Source organism: Scophthalmus maximus, chromosome 20, assembly GCF_022379125.1.
Source record: "Scophthalmus maximus strain ysfricsl-2021 chromosome 20, ASM2237912v1, whole genome shotgun sequence".
NCBI lineage: Eukaryota > Metazoa > Chordata > Actinopteri > Pleuronectiformes > Scophthalmidae > Scophthalmus > Scophthalmus maximus.
Genome location: NC_061534.1, coordinates 15988050 through 16006426, shown reverse-complemented (window position 1 = coordinate 16006426; position 18377 = coordinate 15988050). Strand labels below are relative to the sequence as shown.

General features: G+C 41.6%; 2 protein-coding genes across 2 annotated transcripts in view; both read left to right on the top strand.

Annotated features, from left to right (window-relative positions):
* sv2a (synaptic vesicle glycoprotein 2A) overlaps positions 1-11381 on the top strand; it is a 44385-nt gene extending 33004 nt beyond the window's left edge. Inside the window, exons 8-13 of the mRNA XM_035609053.2 lie at positions 1040-1128; positions 1654-1818; positions 2311-2444; positions 5704-5910; positions 6643-6802; positions 7399-11381. Of these exons, the coding sequence (XP_035464946.2) occupies positions 1040-1128; positions 1654-1818; positions 2311-2444; positions 5704-5910; positions 6643-6802; positions 7399-7582 (939 nt within the window). The 3' untranslated portion in view covers positions 7583-11381. The remainder of the gene's footprint in view (positions 1-1039; positions 1129-1653; positions 1819-2310; positions 2445-5703; positions 5911-6642; positions 6803-7398) is intronic.
* A 640-nt stretch (positions 11382-12021) lies between these two features.
* bola1 (bolA family member 1) lies at positions 12022-13665 on the top strand. The gene is made up of 2 exons (XM_035609034.2): positions 12022-12103; positions 13020-13665. The coding sequence occupies exon 2, from the start codon at positions 13044-13046 to the stop codon at positions 13494-13496; it is 453 nt and encodes a 150-aa protein (XP_035464927.1). The 5' UTR covers positions 12022-12103; positions 13020-13043; the 3' UTR covers positions 13497-13665.
* Positions 13666-18377: the final 4712 nt, after the last annotated feature.

Here is an 18377-nt window from a genome sequence, read left to right as displayed (position 1 = left end):
CAGATGGATAAGTACTCCGAGCGCTGCTCTGTTCCACTTTGTTCGGCGTCACCGAAATGTAATGGTGTATGGGTTGCTGACCCATCCCGACCCGGGAGGACGACGGCTGGTAAACATGCACCGGGATCATTTCTCACAAAGGTGTGCAGCGAACACGTCCTTACCGATCAGCTGACGAAACGGTGCCATTGTTGAACCGGACCAGAAACCGCTGAGCAGTACTAAGTAGAACCCGGACATGGTTGTGCAAGCATCCCATTGAAATGAAGTGAGCACAAGTCAAGTTTTCTAGGTCGACCGAAAGAGTGCCCAGTCGTCCCATCTCGCATATGGTTCCGGCATCCAGAATGAGAATCAACTCTATTGGCCAAATAGTGTTTGTGCTACTTAGGGACTGGACTCTCAATGTACTAATACACAGTAGATAGTACTGTACCAATAACGATGTCTGTGGAGATACACATGGGCATAAAGCAAAAGCAAGGACAACAAAACTGAGCAAAGAAGAATAAAGCATAAACATTTTTAGTTTCTCTCCATAAAATGCTTACTTTTACAGTTCTGTGTGTGTCCGCATTAAACAAACATGATGCGAAATACAACTGATTTAACTAATATTTTGGAACGGAGTATCAGTATTCTTATCTAACTCTGTGCAAGAGACGGAGTGAATATATCTCAAAATGTAACACTATTCCTTTCAAACAGGCTGTATTAGTGTTGAAAAATGTACATCATAATCACGAGAGGCTGTGTTTTATTATGACCAACGTTAAATAAAATATGTTGCTTTTCTTGCAACGCAAACTTAAACAACATTTGAACTCTTCTCAGCTCAGACTCTGTTCACGTGACACGTCTCTGTGGATTGTGTGGGACATGATTTTGTGCTGCTGTTGTTTTATCGGTTTGTTTACTCGATGCCTGGCTTGAAGGGGATTCTGGGACATTTTTTATGAGATGTGTGCTGTATGTTTGCTTTTGTGACGATCATTTTTTTTTTATCTTTGTGTCTGTGTCCATGTGTGTTTTCCTCCAGGTGTGGAGTAATTTCCTGAGTATTTTCTCCCCCGAGTACCGCCGCACCACCTACATGATGATGGCCGTGTGGTTCTCCATGTCCTTCAGGTAGGATCAGTTTGAATAGCCATGCAGCACTGCAGGTTATGTCCCCGACAGGTCCAGGGGATGAGGGGAGCTAACACAAAATTAAAAGTTCAACAACCAAACAAAGAATTTATTTACCACAAAAATAAATTAGAGATAGACAAAAAGCGAAATTCCCCGTCGAGGTTGTTCTACCTATAAAAGAAAACTATAGATGGAATTAGAAAAAGACCAATGAAAACAGACCAAAACGCCCTTCTGTACAACAAGGACAGCAATAGTCATGAGTCCCTGGGCGCCAGCAGACTGTATTTACATCTAGCAGTAAGGGGTATGGTTATCAAAGTGCAAATGGTATAGATATACGGTAAATATTTCAGTGGTCCTGGAATATTCATATAGACATTATCAATGCTCCTGTGCCGCTAAAACTTTTCTCAACTGGCCATGTACTCATTGGTTTGTCTTTTTGTGACAGTAGCTCTCTTTCTCTCTGGTCTCCTCCTCCTCCTCCTCCTCCTCCTCCTCGTCCTCCTACTCCTGCAGCTACTACGGTCTGACAGTGTGGTTCCCGGATATGATCAAGTACCTGCAGAAGCAGGAGTACTCGTCCCGCACCAAGGTTTTCCTCAAGGAGAGAGTAGACCACGTCACCTTCAACTTCACCCTGGAGAACCAGGTCCACCGCCAGGGACAGTACTTCAACGACAAGTGGGTTCACTGTGTACCCTCGTCCCCGTCTGCCCGTTGAGTGGGGGAAAACTCCTTTTGATAGGCGGATACTGTTTATTCCGAGGATATGTTAATATTTTTTTTTTAATATTTTGGATACATTTATTCGCAATATGTAAATACTTTGTGGTGCATGACAACAACTCTTGAAGCCTTATTAATTAAAAATTAATAAGGCTTCAAAAATATTTTATTCTGAACATTACTTTGAATACGAATAAAAAGGCCTGCAGACTTGCTCGTGTTTAACAATCCCATCTTTGATGCTTCATCTGACCTTGCCTTTTCAACCCAAACACTGGGTGTTTGCGATGTTCAAATTCAAACATAATGGTAATTGAATATCTGACAGCCGAATGGTTTCAAACCCCTGTGACAAAAAGACTTCTCTTTCTATCTCACCTTGTCCCCCTTCTCTCTTCACTGCCGTCTTCTCTTGATTCCGTCATCCCTGACTGTGATTGCTCGCAGGTTCATGAACCTGAAAATGAAGTCGATGGTGTTTGAGGATTCGCTGTTTGAGGAGTGTTACTTTGAGGACATCACCTCCAGCAACACCTTCTTCAAGAACTGCACCTTCATTGCCACCCTCTTCTACAACACAGGTATGAAACACTCGCACACGCGCACACACACACACACACACACACACACACACACACACACACACACTGTGTAATTGTTAATAAAAAGGTGGGAAACAATGGGATTACGTCAGTGCACACCTTTAGGTAACCAACAAATTAACATAGCAACAATCTGCTCCAGAAAGGATGAAAAGAGACGTGGATTATAACTAGGAAAGGTTTATTTGGTTCTTAAAAAAGCAGTGGCTGCAAGATCTGTAAATTGGAGGCGTCTGTTGTGTAATGAGTGGAAGATGTGCTGTGGAGGTGTCGTATGGTGCGGCCTGCTGTAACCAAACAAACCGTGGAAGTCAGGGAACAGAGACAACTGGCTGACGGAGTGCATCTGCAGTAGCATTCCCTCATCTCCGTCTTGCAGGCTCCCGAAGGGAGGAGTCATGAAGTTTAGGAAGCGAAAGGATTGTTGCCTTTGAAATGTGCAATTTTTCTCTTTTGCTTAAATTGTTTCTACTACTTGAAAGTATGCCAGTGAAACCTGTTTTCAAAATTAGGACAGAATTTTGGTGTAAGCTCTTTTCAGGTGCTGCTTGATCTCACGTTTTCCCCTCTGCCCTTGTTGTCTCTGTGCTATTTATAGATCTTGCGAAGATCTCCCTTCATAAATAACTAACGTAGAGCGATTTGGCACAGCTTCACTCTCTGTGTTTTCTCTCTGCGACTCCTGTCGAAGGTTTGTTGAAGGAGTTCAGTGGCTTCATCTCGCTCTGTACAACTTATATTCTTCAACTGCACCCCCCGCCACCACCGGCGACCGCCACCCTCCTGCAATGAATGGATGTACCCTACACCGAATGCAGCACTGCAGAGCTGCAATGTCTCCTAGCAAACCAGAATGAAAATATCAATTGATTTTTTTGGGGGGCTGTCAGCGTGTGACATGCAGAAAGCTAATGAGAACTGCATCTTTGTACTTTTTTGTAAAAGGACACTGGCCTCTATGGATGCTGCAGCTGTGCACACACACATGCAAACACAAAAGATGTATCAGGTGGACCTTCCTCTTGCTTTGTTAGTTGTCTGCAGTCTTTGCACACGTCAAGCAATCACTCACAGTCACTATCAGTGCAGGCCAGGACTTCCTCATTACACTGTTTGCTTAGTAAGGCTTCATCTCTCTTCGGGCTCCCTGTTCACGATTTAAGGCTTAGTGATTGTTGCCATAGTTTACCTTATTATTCTTATCGTCCCAATGTGGCGTAGTGGGAATTAACCACATGGCGAACGCATTCGGGCTGCACAGGTGTGACATCATGTTAGTTTATGTATTCTGTGTTGTTTACAGGTTCTCTCATTTTCACCTTTACTGAAATAGAGTGACTTGGCAAGTCTTCAAAATTAAAAAATACCTACTGATGAAAAAATTAAATACCTACCTTCAGTAACAATCTCGGGCATATCAAGTCGCGCCATTTTTTTAACACAAAAAGCAAAACGACATGTTTATTTTAGAGGGTTTTACAGTATGCACAACACTGAAGTGTCTTTTGACACTGGATTTAAGAAAGGACAATAATATGTAAGCGAATTTGAATTTTTTTCACACTGAATCTTTTTACCCAGAATTTTTTTACACATTCTGTTGTGTAGGAAACAAATAAGAAAAACCTCAGGGAAAGTAATAAAAGAAGTGTAGGTGTAAGTTTGCATAGTAGCAGTAGTAGAAACATGTAATCATGTAAAATGTTGTCCAATCTCTCTGGAGAAATCTGGAATCGCTGGTACATGTACAACACCTACAGCCGATACAGTGTATTGTAGTTTTTCTTATACTTTATCAACCTCATATTCAATATTTGCATCCACCTCTATAAACAAATAGGTCCAAGAGGGATGAATAGTCTACAGTTTACATTTATTATCATTAGTAAATAAAAAAATTGTCATTTCAGTATCAATGTTTTAGGTTAGAAACAGTATTTTACAGAATTATGTTCTTTCTTTTGAAACAGATGTTTCAAATATAAAGTTTGTCATGGTTCTATAAAAGCCCCGTTGTGGTTCACAGGAGTGATCCCGGCAGGGAGAGGCGTAAAGCCTACCACTCTTGTGCTGAACCTCTATCTGCCTCTCTACCATTGTCGCCCCGGGAATGAGACTTCCTGGGACGCAGAGACACCACAGGGTGCTGGCAGAACTTCAACGGTTTTATCAACAGACGAAGAAATAGACAGCAGCTTATTAAAACCTGCGGTGTCCATGGGCCAAGGATCCAGTGTCAAGTTGTTTTGTTCTGGCTGATGATGACTGAACTTTTTTTTCAACATGACGCAAGTAAGAGCTGCATATTTTTTTGATCATGGTCAGAACAAGAATTACTCTTTTTTCCAGGAACACAGCTAGAAGATGTAGAGGCTGTTATTTCTGTGGTCTGCGAATTAGATTCAGAGAAAGGTCTACTGAGGTTGGATCATCATGGCTTCCTCTAGACTCTTCAGATATGCTGCAGCTGCTTTTTTCCACACCATAAAGGAAGAATGGCAGTTGTTTTTCTCCAAAGCTGTTGTCTTCACGTCCACAGCGAGAACTGCTATAGGAGATCATGATTATGACATTTACTGCTCCAATCAACTGGAGAAATAAGAGCCGGAGTACGATCTGGGTTGACAGAGACTGAATAGTAGCTGCTCTCAGGCATGCCACAGTTTGACATGCCACTATTTTCGGAACTGGAAATTATGAAACTTATGCCCCAGGAGATATTAACAGCAAATCCCCTACCCCTGTGCCTGGAGTAGCAAAGTTCCATCAACCCCAGATTGTTCCCCAGATGATGGAGGCACAAACATTGGCATATACAACCATAACGTGGCACGGTGAAGTTTGCCTGTTCTCCCCTAGTCATCGTGGATTTGCTCTTGGTGCTCCAGTTTCCTCGCCAGTCTTGGGCCATAATAAAATAAAACTATATACAATGGAATAAATAAAATGATAAAATAATAATTTAACTATATATGAAAGATTATCTGTCTGTTTAAGATAAGTCAATGCCAATTGTCTAAATGAATTACTTTGAAGAATGTATTTACCTTGTCGATAAATTTAAACTACTTCCTGTAGGTTTTCCACATTTTATAAAAACAGCTCTTCAAAGGGACAATATTATATAATCCTGGCAACATGTTTACAAATCCACCCCTTCAACCCTGCTCTCTTTCTGTCTCCTCTCCGTCTCTCCATCCTCTGCACCCCCTCATCCCCCCCGCCTCCTCCTCTCCAGATCTCTTCAAGTACAGGCTGATCAACAGCAAACTCATCAACAGCACTTTCCTGCACAACAAAGAGGGCTGCCTGCTCAGTGACGTCAGCGACGACAACAATGCCTACATGGTCTACTTTGTCAGTTTCCTGGGCACCTTGGCCGTGTTGCCAGGCAACATTGTCTCCGCGCTGCTCATGGACAAGATTGGACGGTTGAGGATGCTAGGTAATATGAGTGCAGGGCAGAGGAATAGGAAAGGGAAGAGGAATAGGAGTTGCCAGCAGCACTGGCATCTGACAATTTCCACTCTTAAATAACGACAGCTAGAAAAACCAGATGTTAAAAGATAAAAGATCAGAATCACTCTCCTCTACCTTTGCAAACCATCACTTCAAGATGTTTAATTTACATGCTGCCAGTAAATATTTCATCGTATTAAAGTCAATCTACAGAACAAGTGTAATAAACTCCTGTTAAGACTCGAGGATTCATACATCTGTACATATATAGCTGAAAGCCAACGAAGTAAGGCCGGCCTACATAAAAAGTGCAGTTACAAATATTAGTGTAGTGGTAAATGATGTATCGAGGATTCAGAGAGAATTCGTGCTCAAATAACATAATTTAGGACTGAGAAACAAATGTCTATCGCTACCCTTTGTTAGCAGGATCTGGAAAAACAGAGATGATGTCTGTTAAACAGCTCCAACCTCATCCTCAGTTTATCAATGAATATTTTAACATGTGCTCTAAAGGTTTGTCACTAATCCAGAATTATTTTCAGACCTAGTTTTTCGGCGTAGTAGCCAAATGGTTTAGACCACTCACAGATGGGCACAGACATGTAATGTCTGTAGAAATGTAAGAAAAACAAAAAAAGTGATTGTCAGTTAAATTGTGCAGGAACACAGCACCCCTTTTTCAACACCGCCTCTTTCCCCCTCTTTTCGTCTGCAGCGGGCTCCAGTGTGATATCTTGCATCAGCTGTTTCTTCCTGTCCTTTGGCAACAGCGAGTCAGCCATGATTGCTCTGCTCTGCCTGTTCGGTGGAATCAGCATCGCCTCCTGGAACGCCCTGGATGTGCTGACTGTCGAACTCTACCCCTCGGACAAGAGGTAGGCCATTTAGGCATGCCCTGAAATCTGCTTGACACAGTGAAGACGCCGCCGGTGGTGCTCAGTGACGTGTGGAGTGATATCACAAGATTTACCCCACAATGATTGGCCGGCTTGCAGGAGTGGATGACATTGTGGGCTGGCATCATTGGCGGTGCTTCTGATGTAAATCATTTTAGCTGCCTTGTTGCCATCTAATGGCCTTAGCAGGAGGTGCTTTTAGTTTTAGCTTTGAGTACGGAAATCCTAATTAGATTAACTCATTAAAATTCAACCTCACATTATATAATACATGGTTGTTATATGGAACATAAAAAAATTTAAAAATCTAACCAAACCAGGAACATTCATCTTTCTATTGCACCTCTGGATTCAGCAGAACAGCTTTTGATCATTTTCATTTTAGGAGATGTAGCTCCACCTTGTGGTCAGACACAGGCCTTACAGTCTACAATTACTAATACTGCATGTTGATCATTCTGAGACGTACCTCAACGGTTAATATCAGCAAGAAAATGTTACAGTATAACTCCAACCAAGCATTAGACAAGTAACTGACCCCGTCTTCTTTATCTGACTCCTCTTTCTTTCTCCAGAACCACGGCCTTTGGCTTCCTCAACGCCCTCTGTAAATTAGCGGCTGTGTTGGGCATAAGCATCTTCACCTCGTTCGTCGGCATAACCAAGGCTGTGCCCATCCTCTTTGCCTCGGGGGCGCTGGCGGCGGGCAGTTTTCTGGCCCTCAAACTACCAGAGACGCGGGGCCAGGTGCTGAAGTAGTGTGGCGCCGACAACTTTTCCAGGGGGTGGGGGCGGGCAGAAGAGTTTTTCGCCACACTGTGAACGAACAGCTCAAGAGCCCTCCAGATCCTACCCTCTAACCCCTTCCCCGCAGTTATAGAGTCAAGTGAAGAGCAAAATAGATCTGCGAAGCTGTAAATATTTGGGATGGTGATTATTTGATATGGAGCTATAAAGATAAGTCCAGCTGTGTCAAACTGTTATAATGCCTGAATAAGCCCTGAGCTGATTTAGAGAAAATAATTCTGGATTGCTTAGAATTGGTGCAGAAGAAAATATGAGGCAAACATAACGTCAAGTTGTTGAAAAGAGCATTTTTTTTTTTTTTGTTCCTGGAATACAACATATTAGAACATACACCTGGGGTTGGAGGTGAGGTCACGGGGGCTCTTAATAATGAGCCATGCCAAGAGACTTATAAAAATGCCCACTAGCCATTGTTGCAGAGTTTTCTTCTCCACTCCATTCTTCAAATTACCATTCAAGTCTTGATGCTTTGCCGTTGTTGGACGTAGAATCAAAACAAAATTGACATTTTATGCCTTGATTTGAAGCATTTTCGACTTTGTGGGGCAAAGCCAAGACGCGCCTCTCTTGACCTTTCCTCATTCTTTGTCGCCCCAGGTCTTGTGTTGGCAAACAGACTGCCATTTTATAGATTATAGAACATTCCAGGTTTTTCTAGAGTGCGATAAGGAGATAAATCGAGTTCCTTTTCCCTTTAGAACATTGTTCTTTGATCATCTCGCTTGTCATGAGATCATTCACATTTCCCATGCTGAGTCAAATTTATGTGCCACCATTTCATTACAAAGATTAAGCTATCTGTTGAAATTTACACTTAAAGCACAGCGATTAGCCAACGTGAATGTCCCTAAGGTTTTCTTGACGTGATGAAAATGTTAAGAATCTCTCACTCGATCATCGTTTTTCAATCATATTGTACAACCCTTTGTGAGAAATGCCTTTTTTAGTACCTCGCCTCCCAGACTTACGGTATGTTGGTCTCTTATAAAACATGTTTTGGAGGGTGTTATGCATGTCACAAAGTATGTAACCTTATGAAAACTGAGAGTACAAAATGCGAACAGCATTTTGGACATGTTGCATTTGCGTATTGATCGACCTGTCTTACGTTGCCATAATATTTTGATATTTCTGATTCATAAGAGACCGCACAGGGCTTTTATTTTTTTATCAACAGTAATACCATGATTAATCTTACCCTACTCTCCTTAGAGCACACTGCACAAGATAGGTTTCAAAATTGTAATATTCCTTTATTCACCTAAATCATACTATTACATACGGAAGCAATCAAAAATGTAAAAAAAAAAAAAATAAAGAAGTTACACAGAAAGGCTACACCTTTAGTTTTGATGGTTTTGGTGCAGGCACAGTGTGTGGTAGGTGTGGAAGAGGTGACAGATAAACTATAATCTAATTCTTTGTGTGAACTGAATGTTTATATTAATGTGAGTGTGCTTCTTAGTGCAATATTGAACCTCTCTGCAATATTGAGATTTTATTTAATTAAGTAATATATTTGTTTATGTATTTGGTCTTTTACCATTTCACATTTGGCAAACTCAATTTGACTGGTCAATGGGTGTGGGTTACTTGTCTTATATTGATCACTGGACATGGTGTGATAACATACTGGACATGCTCAACCTGTTTTTTGGGGGGTTTTTGTTCTTGGATCAAGGAAGGTGTGAAAAATTAGAGCTGCGTGTCAATGGAGCAAATATTGGAATCTTTTGAATATACGGCACCCAAAGTTAAAAAATAGCAGTTAATCGTATTTTAACTAAATTTGGGATGTGTACATCCTTGGGGTACATAAAACGTTGAATGGTGGGGAAACGGTTATTCTGATTATGAGGGTTAGAATCTGTACCTTGTGTTTACTCGTGCTTCTTTTTTATTTTATACAAATGTAGCTTGATTCAACAGGAGATTCACCTTAGAGAACTCACTGCCAAGGGCTGATCGTCACATGTCCCTCACACGGGTAGCAGCACAGAGTGGCAGCGAAAACGATTGCCGCGTTCCCCTGATCTAGAGAAGTAAGAGTGATATGTTCACAATTGCATGGTAAAAGAAAAGAAAAAGCAATCACTGAAATGTCAGATTTAACCGTTTTTGTCCAAACTGCCATTTTGTAGGATAGCAGCCATACGTAGACTCAAGACAGTTGAATAACAAACAGACAACCTATTGCACTAAGTGTACAGTGTCGTACATGCACAATTGTGAATGCCTTGCTCAAGGCACAGTTGTCATGCATTGTTCTTCTAGACACGTCCTGACGCAGCCTTGCTTACAGCGAGAGTTAATGGAGAACCGGGTGAGGGTTCAGCAAGAGCACAAAGACCAAAACCTACCAAATGACAATGTTGCGAACACGAGTGCAGTTGTGAACATATGGTGCTTCGAGCTCTGATGACCTGCCCCTTCACATTTAATTGTCTCGCACTAATCTGGTTTCAAATTTGACATCTGACCCATTATCGATCAGTGTGCCATACCACCTCTCATTGATTATTGCCAAATATTTTGTATGGCCTGAGTTTACACATTACACCACCAATTCTCTGTAATAGATATTAATATATGTAAATAGAAAAATAATTATAATGTAACTAATAAGATTCAAACCCTCTGACCCCTGGGAATATACTATATTGCAGTCAGCCTTTGTAGGTTTTCAGCCATCGGTCATGTGAAACAAGAACAGCTGAGGACGACTGCTCATCTGAGAACTTGTCTTTAGGAGTCCAGATGCTGCTCTAGTTTTAAACACAGCAAGAAATAATGGCTTCAGAAGCCAAAGTGGCCAGCAAGTCAGAAAAAAAACTTTGCCCAGATCCCTTCTTCAAAGTACATCGAAAGTATATTTAATGCACATTAACTGTACAAATAGAAAAGCTGAGCATCAGCAGTCCTACTCTCTTTGTGTTGTTCTTTATCACCCATGGAATCAAGAACAACGATGTCAAAATAACTGTTGTATTTGTTCGACATGGAAAGCTGTCAAAACTCTAACGTCTCAGTGACTCAGTTCAGGCTCGGTCCAAGTCAAGATTGTCTCTCGTAGATACATATCTTAGCTTATGTTACAGGGTCTTTTGTATAATGAACTTGTTGCCTGAGCAACAGTTAATTGTGAGTGCAAAAAGTTAACAAAGCAATAAGTGTAGTCTCTCCTTTGAAGCTATTGGGAATTGGAGCACATTACCATACATGCTGGCCTTGTCCACTAAAATGCTGAGTGTTGGCTCAATAATGTCACAGGACTTAACAGCTAACAATCGTGAAAACAACCCTCGAGGCTTTTGTCAATAAGATTGCATTGCCATCAATTAAATGTAACAAAACAATTTATCACCTTTGTCATTGTATTGTGCTGTAGGAACTGTAGTTGATTGTTTGTAAGTATAGAAACTGTTTGTGGAAACATGAATACTAAAAAAAAAAACGTTATAAAAAAGGAAGTGTAAATGAACAATGCTGTATGCTGTCTTTGATTTATGTGCATTTTGTAAATGAGAATGGAAATATAAGTAAATACATCAATGTTACATACCAGTTATGGTTCATAGTTAGCCTAAATGTGACAACAACAGTTCTGTTTAAAAAGGTGTGTGAGAATTTTTCTTATATTTTCTCATTGTTGATTTTTGATCGGGTTCGCACTTTGTTGTGCAACTGACCCCTTGGAATCACAATGGATAACAAAAAAACCCCATGAAGAATAAACAAGTGGAAAAAAATATATAACAAGTCAATGTTGGTCATTTCTCGTCTATGTCTGTAAATATTGGTTGTATCTATGTCTAGACAGAGCAATTCGTTTGGACCTTCTATTTTACACTCAGGATTTTTATATTTATTATGGAAAGCATTAGAGCTTAGAAATGTCATTCTACTTGATATCACTTATGCCTTCTAATTCATAGGTTTATTTTATCTGTGGTAAAGTGTAACAGACAAAAAAAAAATGAACACATTCAGTGTTTCAGCTTTTATTTAGATTTTGAAAACTCCCCCTGGATTTTATTCTGAATTTTTATCTGAACTATTTTTAAATTGAATCTTTTAGAAAACTGCAGAAATTACAAATTGTACAGTATGTTAGTGTGTGTCCGAAGCAATAAACAAATAAATAACCACGGGAATAATGTCACAGAGTTTGGCATTATTTTCTTCTTAATTCATTTGCCTACAGGAAATAAAAAAATATAGCAAAAATATAATATTACTGTTGGCATTATAATTGAACTGGACAAACTTGCTATAGTGCTATGACGAAAACAGCCCTGTTGTTGCTGAAATCACTCAACTATGAATACTTGAGAGGCTGCAGGTCCCTAAAATGCTGCTGGATCACTGTGACGTTAGAAAACTACAAGTCCCAGGCGTTTGTGGGGACACTTCCGGTTCCGGTGAATAACCCTGAGTGCAACCGTTCCGGAGACTCGGTCTACTTTCTCGCAGGTGAGCAGCTAAAGTCACTTTGCACCCTAGCAAACGTTTGCCTCTACAGTTATTATTTAACTTTAGTATGAAACAGGAATGTTGTATAGCTCATGAAGCCACGTGGCGTAAAGACTCCCGTTACATTTATCTCCGTTAGCTTCCATATTGGCGATGTTTATCATGGGACGCTAACCGCTAATGCTAGCAAAACAACCACTGGCTGTATAGTTTAGCTTGATTGTTTATCCAACAATCAGCCTTTACCAAAAGATAAAGTCATTGCCGTGACTGGAAGTCGTGTCACCAACTCATGCACAAGTGTAAAAGTGACCGTATCTAATCTATTATTAATTTCAGTGGAAAACACGTGGAGAACGTTTATTGGTACTGTTTGTTTCTGAGCTAGTTTGTTTTAGATAACTTAAGCTTTAACTTAAATAATATGCAACACGTATGCTTTGTTAACGATAAACTCGAGCATATTTTATTTATTTTTTTAAATATTTCTATCAGTTTTTTCGTCTACTTGCACAACCATTTCCGGGTTCTACTTGGTGCTGCTCAACTGTTTCCGGTCCGGTTCAACAATGGCACTGTTTCGTTAGCCGATCGGTAACGAAGTGTCTGCTGCTGACCTTCGTGAGAGAGTTGACGGAGACGCATGTTTACGCCGTTTAATTTCGATGACGCCGAAAAAAGTGGGACACAGCAGTGCTCTGAGTACTTCATTGTCCTGCGTACACTCGTGACAAAACTTTGAATGAAGTAGTGAGTAAACACGGCAACGGACCGGAAACAGACGAGCAGCATTATTTTGAAACGGAAGAACGTCATGAAGCCTAGTGCATGTAGTGTATAGTGTAGGTAGGTGGGTGTACTTTATTGATCGCAAACTGGGAAATCCCGAATGTCATCTACCCATCTTCCTTTATAGGTGGTCTCTAGCCACATTCTCTTGATGCTGCCCGGTGTCCTCCGCTGTGCTCGGCCCGCCTTCACCAGTCTTGCCTTAAACCGGCCTCTGGCCCACTTCAGACCACACATGGACCCAGACTCGAGCCGGCCCGTTGAGAGGGCCATCACAACCAAACTGACCGCTGCACTGAAGCCGGACCACTTGGAGGTCCACAACGAGAGCCACATGCACGCCGTGCCGCCGGGCTCTGAATCGCACTTCCGCGTCCTGGTCGTTAGCTCCCAATTTGATGGTCTGCCACTGATAAAACGCCACCGACTGGTCAATGAGGCTCTGAAGGAAGAGCTGAGCGGCTGCGTTCATGCACTGTCGATTCAGGCAAAAACTCCTGAGCAGTGGGGGAGTAACCCCACCCTGGCAAAGAGTCCGCCCTGCATGGGAGGATCGAGGGGAGATCACACAGTGCAGGAGAAACTGAAGGCTGGAAGAGAATGACATGTTGGACTATGAGGCCAGTGCTTCATTGAAATATGAAGAATGCAGGTGAATGCCGTAAGGGAGATATATAGATGTGAATCTCTTCTTCTTCAGTGAGATTCAGTGAAAGCATTTTTGGAAAAATGTAAATACATTGAAAGTTAAAATAAAAGTATTTAACGAGGAAGGATATTTATTGAAACTGAAGTCTTTGCATGTGCAATTATGTGCAACTGAAACTTTGTCTATGGTAACACAAAATTTGAAGTTAGTGTTTTTTTATTTATTTACTAAAGTTAACACGATTTAATACATCTGTGAACTGTATTTGACTAATGAGACTGTTGTGCTACATTCAAGTCTAAAAAAAAAAGAATTTAAAGGAAAGGCTCAGATTTATCCAATGCTCATGCCCTCCTCGCATTTAAATTGAAACAGTTATTTGATTGCTAAAATCATTCAAAATGGACAGGGTGAAAATTTGTGGTGACAAATGTCCTTCAACACTTACAGGACTCAGGTATTCTTCGGATATTCAGTATGTTGTGCTAAAAGAAAAGGGTCCCATGGCTCCCAAGGGTTCCTATCGTCTGCTTTCATTGCATTCAATATATTCACAAACACAAATGAGATCAAGTTGGTCTCGTGGTACATTCCTTTCGCGTCTTCAGGTAACACTTACCAAGTCTTTTCACCCAGTTACACTAGTGTGTTGAATGTAATTTATCTTTACGTTGTAAGGCCCAAATAATCACTCAACATCATTATGTATAGAATATTTGAAATTGTCAGGTTGCTTATTAACATTGCAGGTATCTCAGATAACAATATTAGTAGGATATTTAACCAATGTAAATATTACATGAGATTCCTATTCTTCCACCCCCCCCCCCCCCCCCCCCCCCCCCCCCCCCCCGGAAAACAGTGCCACGAACTCAACACACGAGGGCGGTATGTGCACAAATTTCATGACAAATTGAACTGGCTGATTGGGCTGATGAATTCAAGATGTCTTCATTGTTCCCCTTAAAGTTTAACATCAATTACCCAGTTGTCATTTTCTCCTCGGGGTTATAATGTTGTCAGACCGAAACACTAAAACAACACATGTATGGACTAATTTGTTTGAAAGTAGCCAGCCAACATATTGTTCTTACTCCAAATCTATTTATACAATGGTTCACAGCATTTGCTAGACAGAACGAGTCTCTGAGGTAATTTTTGGTTAGAATTAACATGATTACGTAAATTAAAGTTTAAATTATATTTTGTGCTCTTTTTATCTCGGCTCTGCAGTGATGAGTGAAGCAACCAAAGGACAAAAGTACAGCATGTTTGGTAGTTTGCGCTTGTTCTCGGAATGACGCACTCCGTAGTGTGTGTGTGTGTGTTGATGGATGTGGGTGGCCGTCTATTTTTATAATAAGGTTGTATGTGTCACTGAAGGTCTTCTTGTCCTTCCGTCAACCCTGACGACGGCCAAAAATCACTCCTCCAGCCTGTAGGAGTAATAGGACAAAAAACATTGGTGGGAGTCGGAACCAACGATAGTCCTTTACCCCAAACTATCATCTATCTGCTTGATTAGCTCTCCTCATATATTTTTAAAGAAATTTGTTAAGATTTGAAGCGACACAAGAATGAGACAGCACCAAACGTGCTGCGCAGAGCAAAAGCAACATTTTTAATTTATTTGTCACGAAGCTATTCAAATTAATTGTTGGCTCATAAAGCCAGGCCTTCGGAGGAATGTGGTGTCACCTCAAGGTAATGTGTTTTGTCTTCTACAATTATCCTCCGCCTGGAATTGACAGCCTGTCAGGCCTCACAAAAGGCTCTGGTTAGGAGGGTGAACAACTGGTGTCACTGGTTTGGAAAAAGGAAAACAGTAACGCAACCACTTTATGACCTTGCTCGGCCATTAGAGCCAGGCCTGAGGGGCGAGGCGCAAAGGCCCGGACTGTGGGAGAAAGCAATAAGCTGGGCTGCAGTGCCCGGGGACCCGCAGACTGTCTCTGCCGATAAGATTTACGTGTCACAATTCCAGGTGCCGTTATGATGGAGAGGGAAAAGACGTCAACGGTGATTAGGTGGAGTGCAGGGACTTGTCTTGCACTTAAAAGGTTGGACTGCTTTACATGCGTGAGTAGTTCATCACCTATTTGGTCTGTGGCAGTTACACAGCAAAATATCAGTCGGTCAATCCACCATATTGTAAAACGTATCATTTTAACCAGAGGTAGAAACACAAGTGCTGTAATCTAGTCTTTCTTTTGCTGTTTCACGTGCTGTATATTGCAGGAAGAAGTAATCTTGCTTTTACTTAAATAGATGTTCCTGTTGCAAAGTGGTTTACTCAACTTCTCTAACTCTGGGAAATTGGGCCTAAATTTTCCGGAGTTTGCCGTTCACGTTTGAAGAACGCAGCAGGAGATGGTCTGGGTCATATATGTTCACAACAGTAGGAACATTTCTGAGACAATTCATGAGAGGGGGGTCGCAGCTGGGTGGAGCGCCAACTCACTCAACGTGAATCTCCAGGATTATTTTGCTGCTTGTTTCCACACATGGCCTCACTCGGACATTTTCGGGAAGGGTAAGCAACATTTTTGGAAATGTCTAGACCTCAGTGCATGTCCAATAGCAACTTAAGCAAGAAAAGCAGGAATTTGAGAGAAGCCCACAGCTTTGTAATTGAGGCCTTATCATAAAAAAAAGTTGTTTTTAAGCTGATCATGAGAAAACTCTCTAAAAACCAAAGATGGCCAATGGTTTGGTTTGTTGGACACTTCCCAGTGACTATATGTCACTGCTTTTTTACTTCAACTGGAGTTTTCGTAGAAAAATAATACTCTACTTGCGCCAAGTAGCGTTCTTGAAATAAACAATGTACAGTACCTGCTTAAAATATTCCTGTAGTTGATCCACCTGAATCTGCCTTTCTTATGCAGGTGATATTAGGCAGTTGGAGTCATAGGTGTTCAGTGTGATGATAAGGTGTGGTTTTAGTAGCAGGGTGTGGTCGTGCATGTATGTATTTTGATTAAAGCTGTCAAATCCAAGTATTCTGAATATTTTTGAACTTAGGTCCTTTTCCCAATATGTTTAGACAAAAAAGCCAATTTTTCAACTCTAACACTATTGTTCTTGTGGTGTTGATTTAATGTATAGGAATCCATGATAAGGAATTCCACATTTAATTAAATTTCACCACAGTATGAGCTCATTTTCACATGCATACAGAGCTGAACTACTGTATCATTGACGTATTGGGCCCCTCCATCACGTCCAGACTCCAGTGGTGATGGATCTGTCTACTCCCGGGTCTGGCCCACGTGACCCGGAGGGTACAGGAGGTCAGTGGGAACCCACCTTGGCAGCGCCGCTCCTGCGTCACAGTCCGGGGACAGATGGTGCCAGGCTGGGCTGGGACCCCTAGCAGGGCAGGGTTCCCGCGATGGAACAGCCGCTGATTTACGCCGCGGCTCCGGACCGAGGGCTGGGGTGCGGGAGGCGCCCTTCTGCGCAGCTGACCCCTGCTGGTTGCAGGGTCATCCATCGAGAGAGAGGAGGGAGGGAGGAGGGGGGGATGGGGTACGACAAATGGGTGTCTGAGAAAGGGTGGTTGGGTCATCCCAGGGGACCGGTTTCATCGTGTGGCCCCCTGGTCAGCTGCAGGATCTGTGCAGCATGTGTGCAGAAAGAGTAGCCTGTTAAAACATTTGATTTAAACCCCCACTGGGAACAGCAGACTTTACATTTATTCTCCTTCATGCAAAACCTGATGTCACTGTACAACAGCAAAGGTCTGTCAAAGTAGTGTCCTTGTAACCTTTGTGGTTGATTTTAATTGTGCTACATGTTACACACTATTACAGCAACACCATTATAAAAGCCAGCTCAAAATCATCAGTCCTAATTACAGTTTAATAATCACAGAGTAGCTTTTAAAAGCTCTCATGCTGGACTGCTGATTAATCTTTCGCAGGTTTCATGTTGTAAAAGACAACGAAAACTAGTTGAATTTAAGGTGATGGTAATAGGCTATTAGGCCTTTTAATTGGAAAGCCCCCCCCCCCTCCTTTCACCATCGCTCTCCCACCACACCACCAACTAATGAAATCAATGAATAGCTGGCTTGAAAGGGAAGCACAAAAGCAGAGATAGGGAGAAGACAATATCCTTGTGTGGGAGAATTAGTTACACTCAGTAGTCTAAGTATTCAAAGCACAGAGCTAAGAAAAAAAAGGGGGTGGGGCGTGGGGGGTAGAAGGGGATTAAGAGAAAAGTCCACACAGGTGGGTTGGTGGTAGGGAGGAGGGGTCACATGACAGGACGTTACCTCGTTTGATAAACAACAGCCGGGGCCCACAGGAAGGAGGAAGGGAGTTATTTTATAGGCGGAATTAACTGCTTCACCACATCAGGTATTCATTATGGTAAATCTCCCAGGTGCTGTACGAGTGAGTCAAGTCAAACATCTTAGGAGGTTGGATTTTGATGCAAAACAACTTGGGACTGATAAGATATTTGCCTTGGACCATAAGGATGGGAACGGGGAAGGGCCTCACAAAGCGATTCCTAATCACAGCCAAAGTGTTCTTCTTAGACAGACTATTTTAAGTTCACTTTTTCCAGAAACTTTTTCTACAATAATAAAGGACTGATTGATTGTGACTGCATTATAGTGCATGTTCAGGAAAGAAGCTACCGAATCACAGGCTTTTCCAGCGTGACCAAAGCAAAAATTCAGATTATTATTTTGGTTTATTTAGATTCACTGAGCACGCTTTTTTTTTTACTTATGAAAAGGTAACAGTGAAGTTATTACTTACATCAAACTGTGGAGATGGGGAAATACTATATTTAGTAAAATAATAATTTTAATTCAAAGGGAAG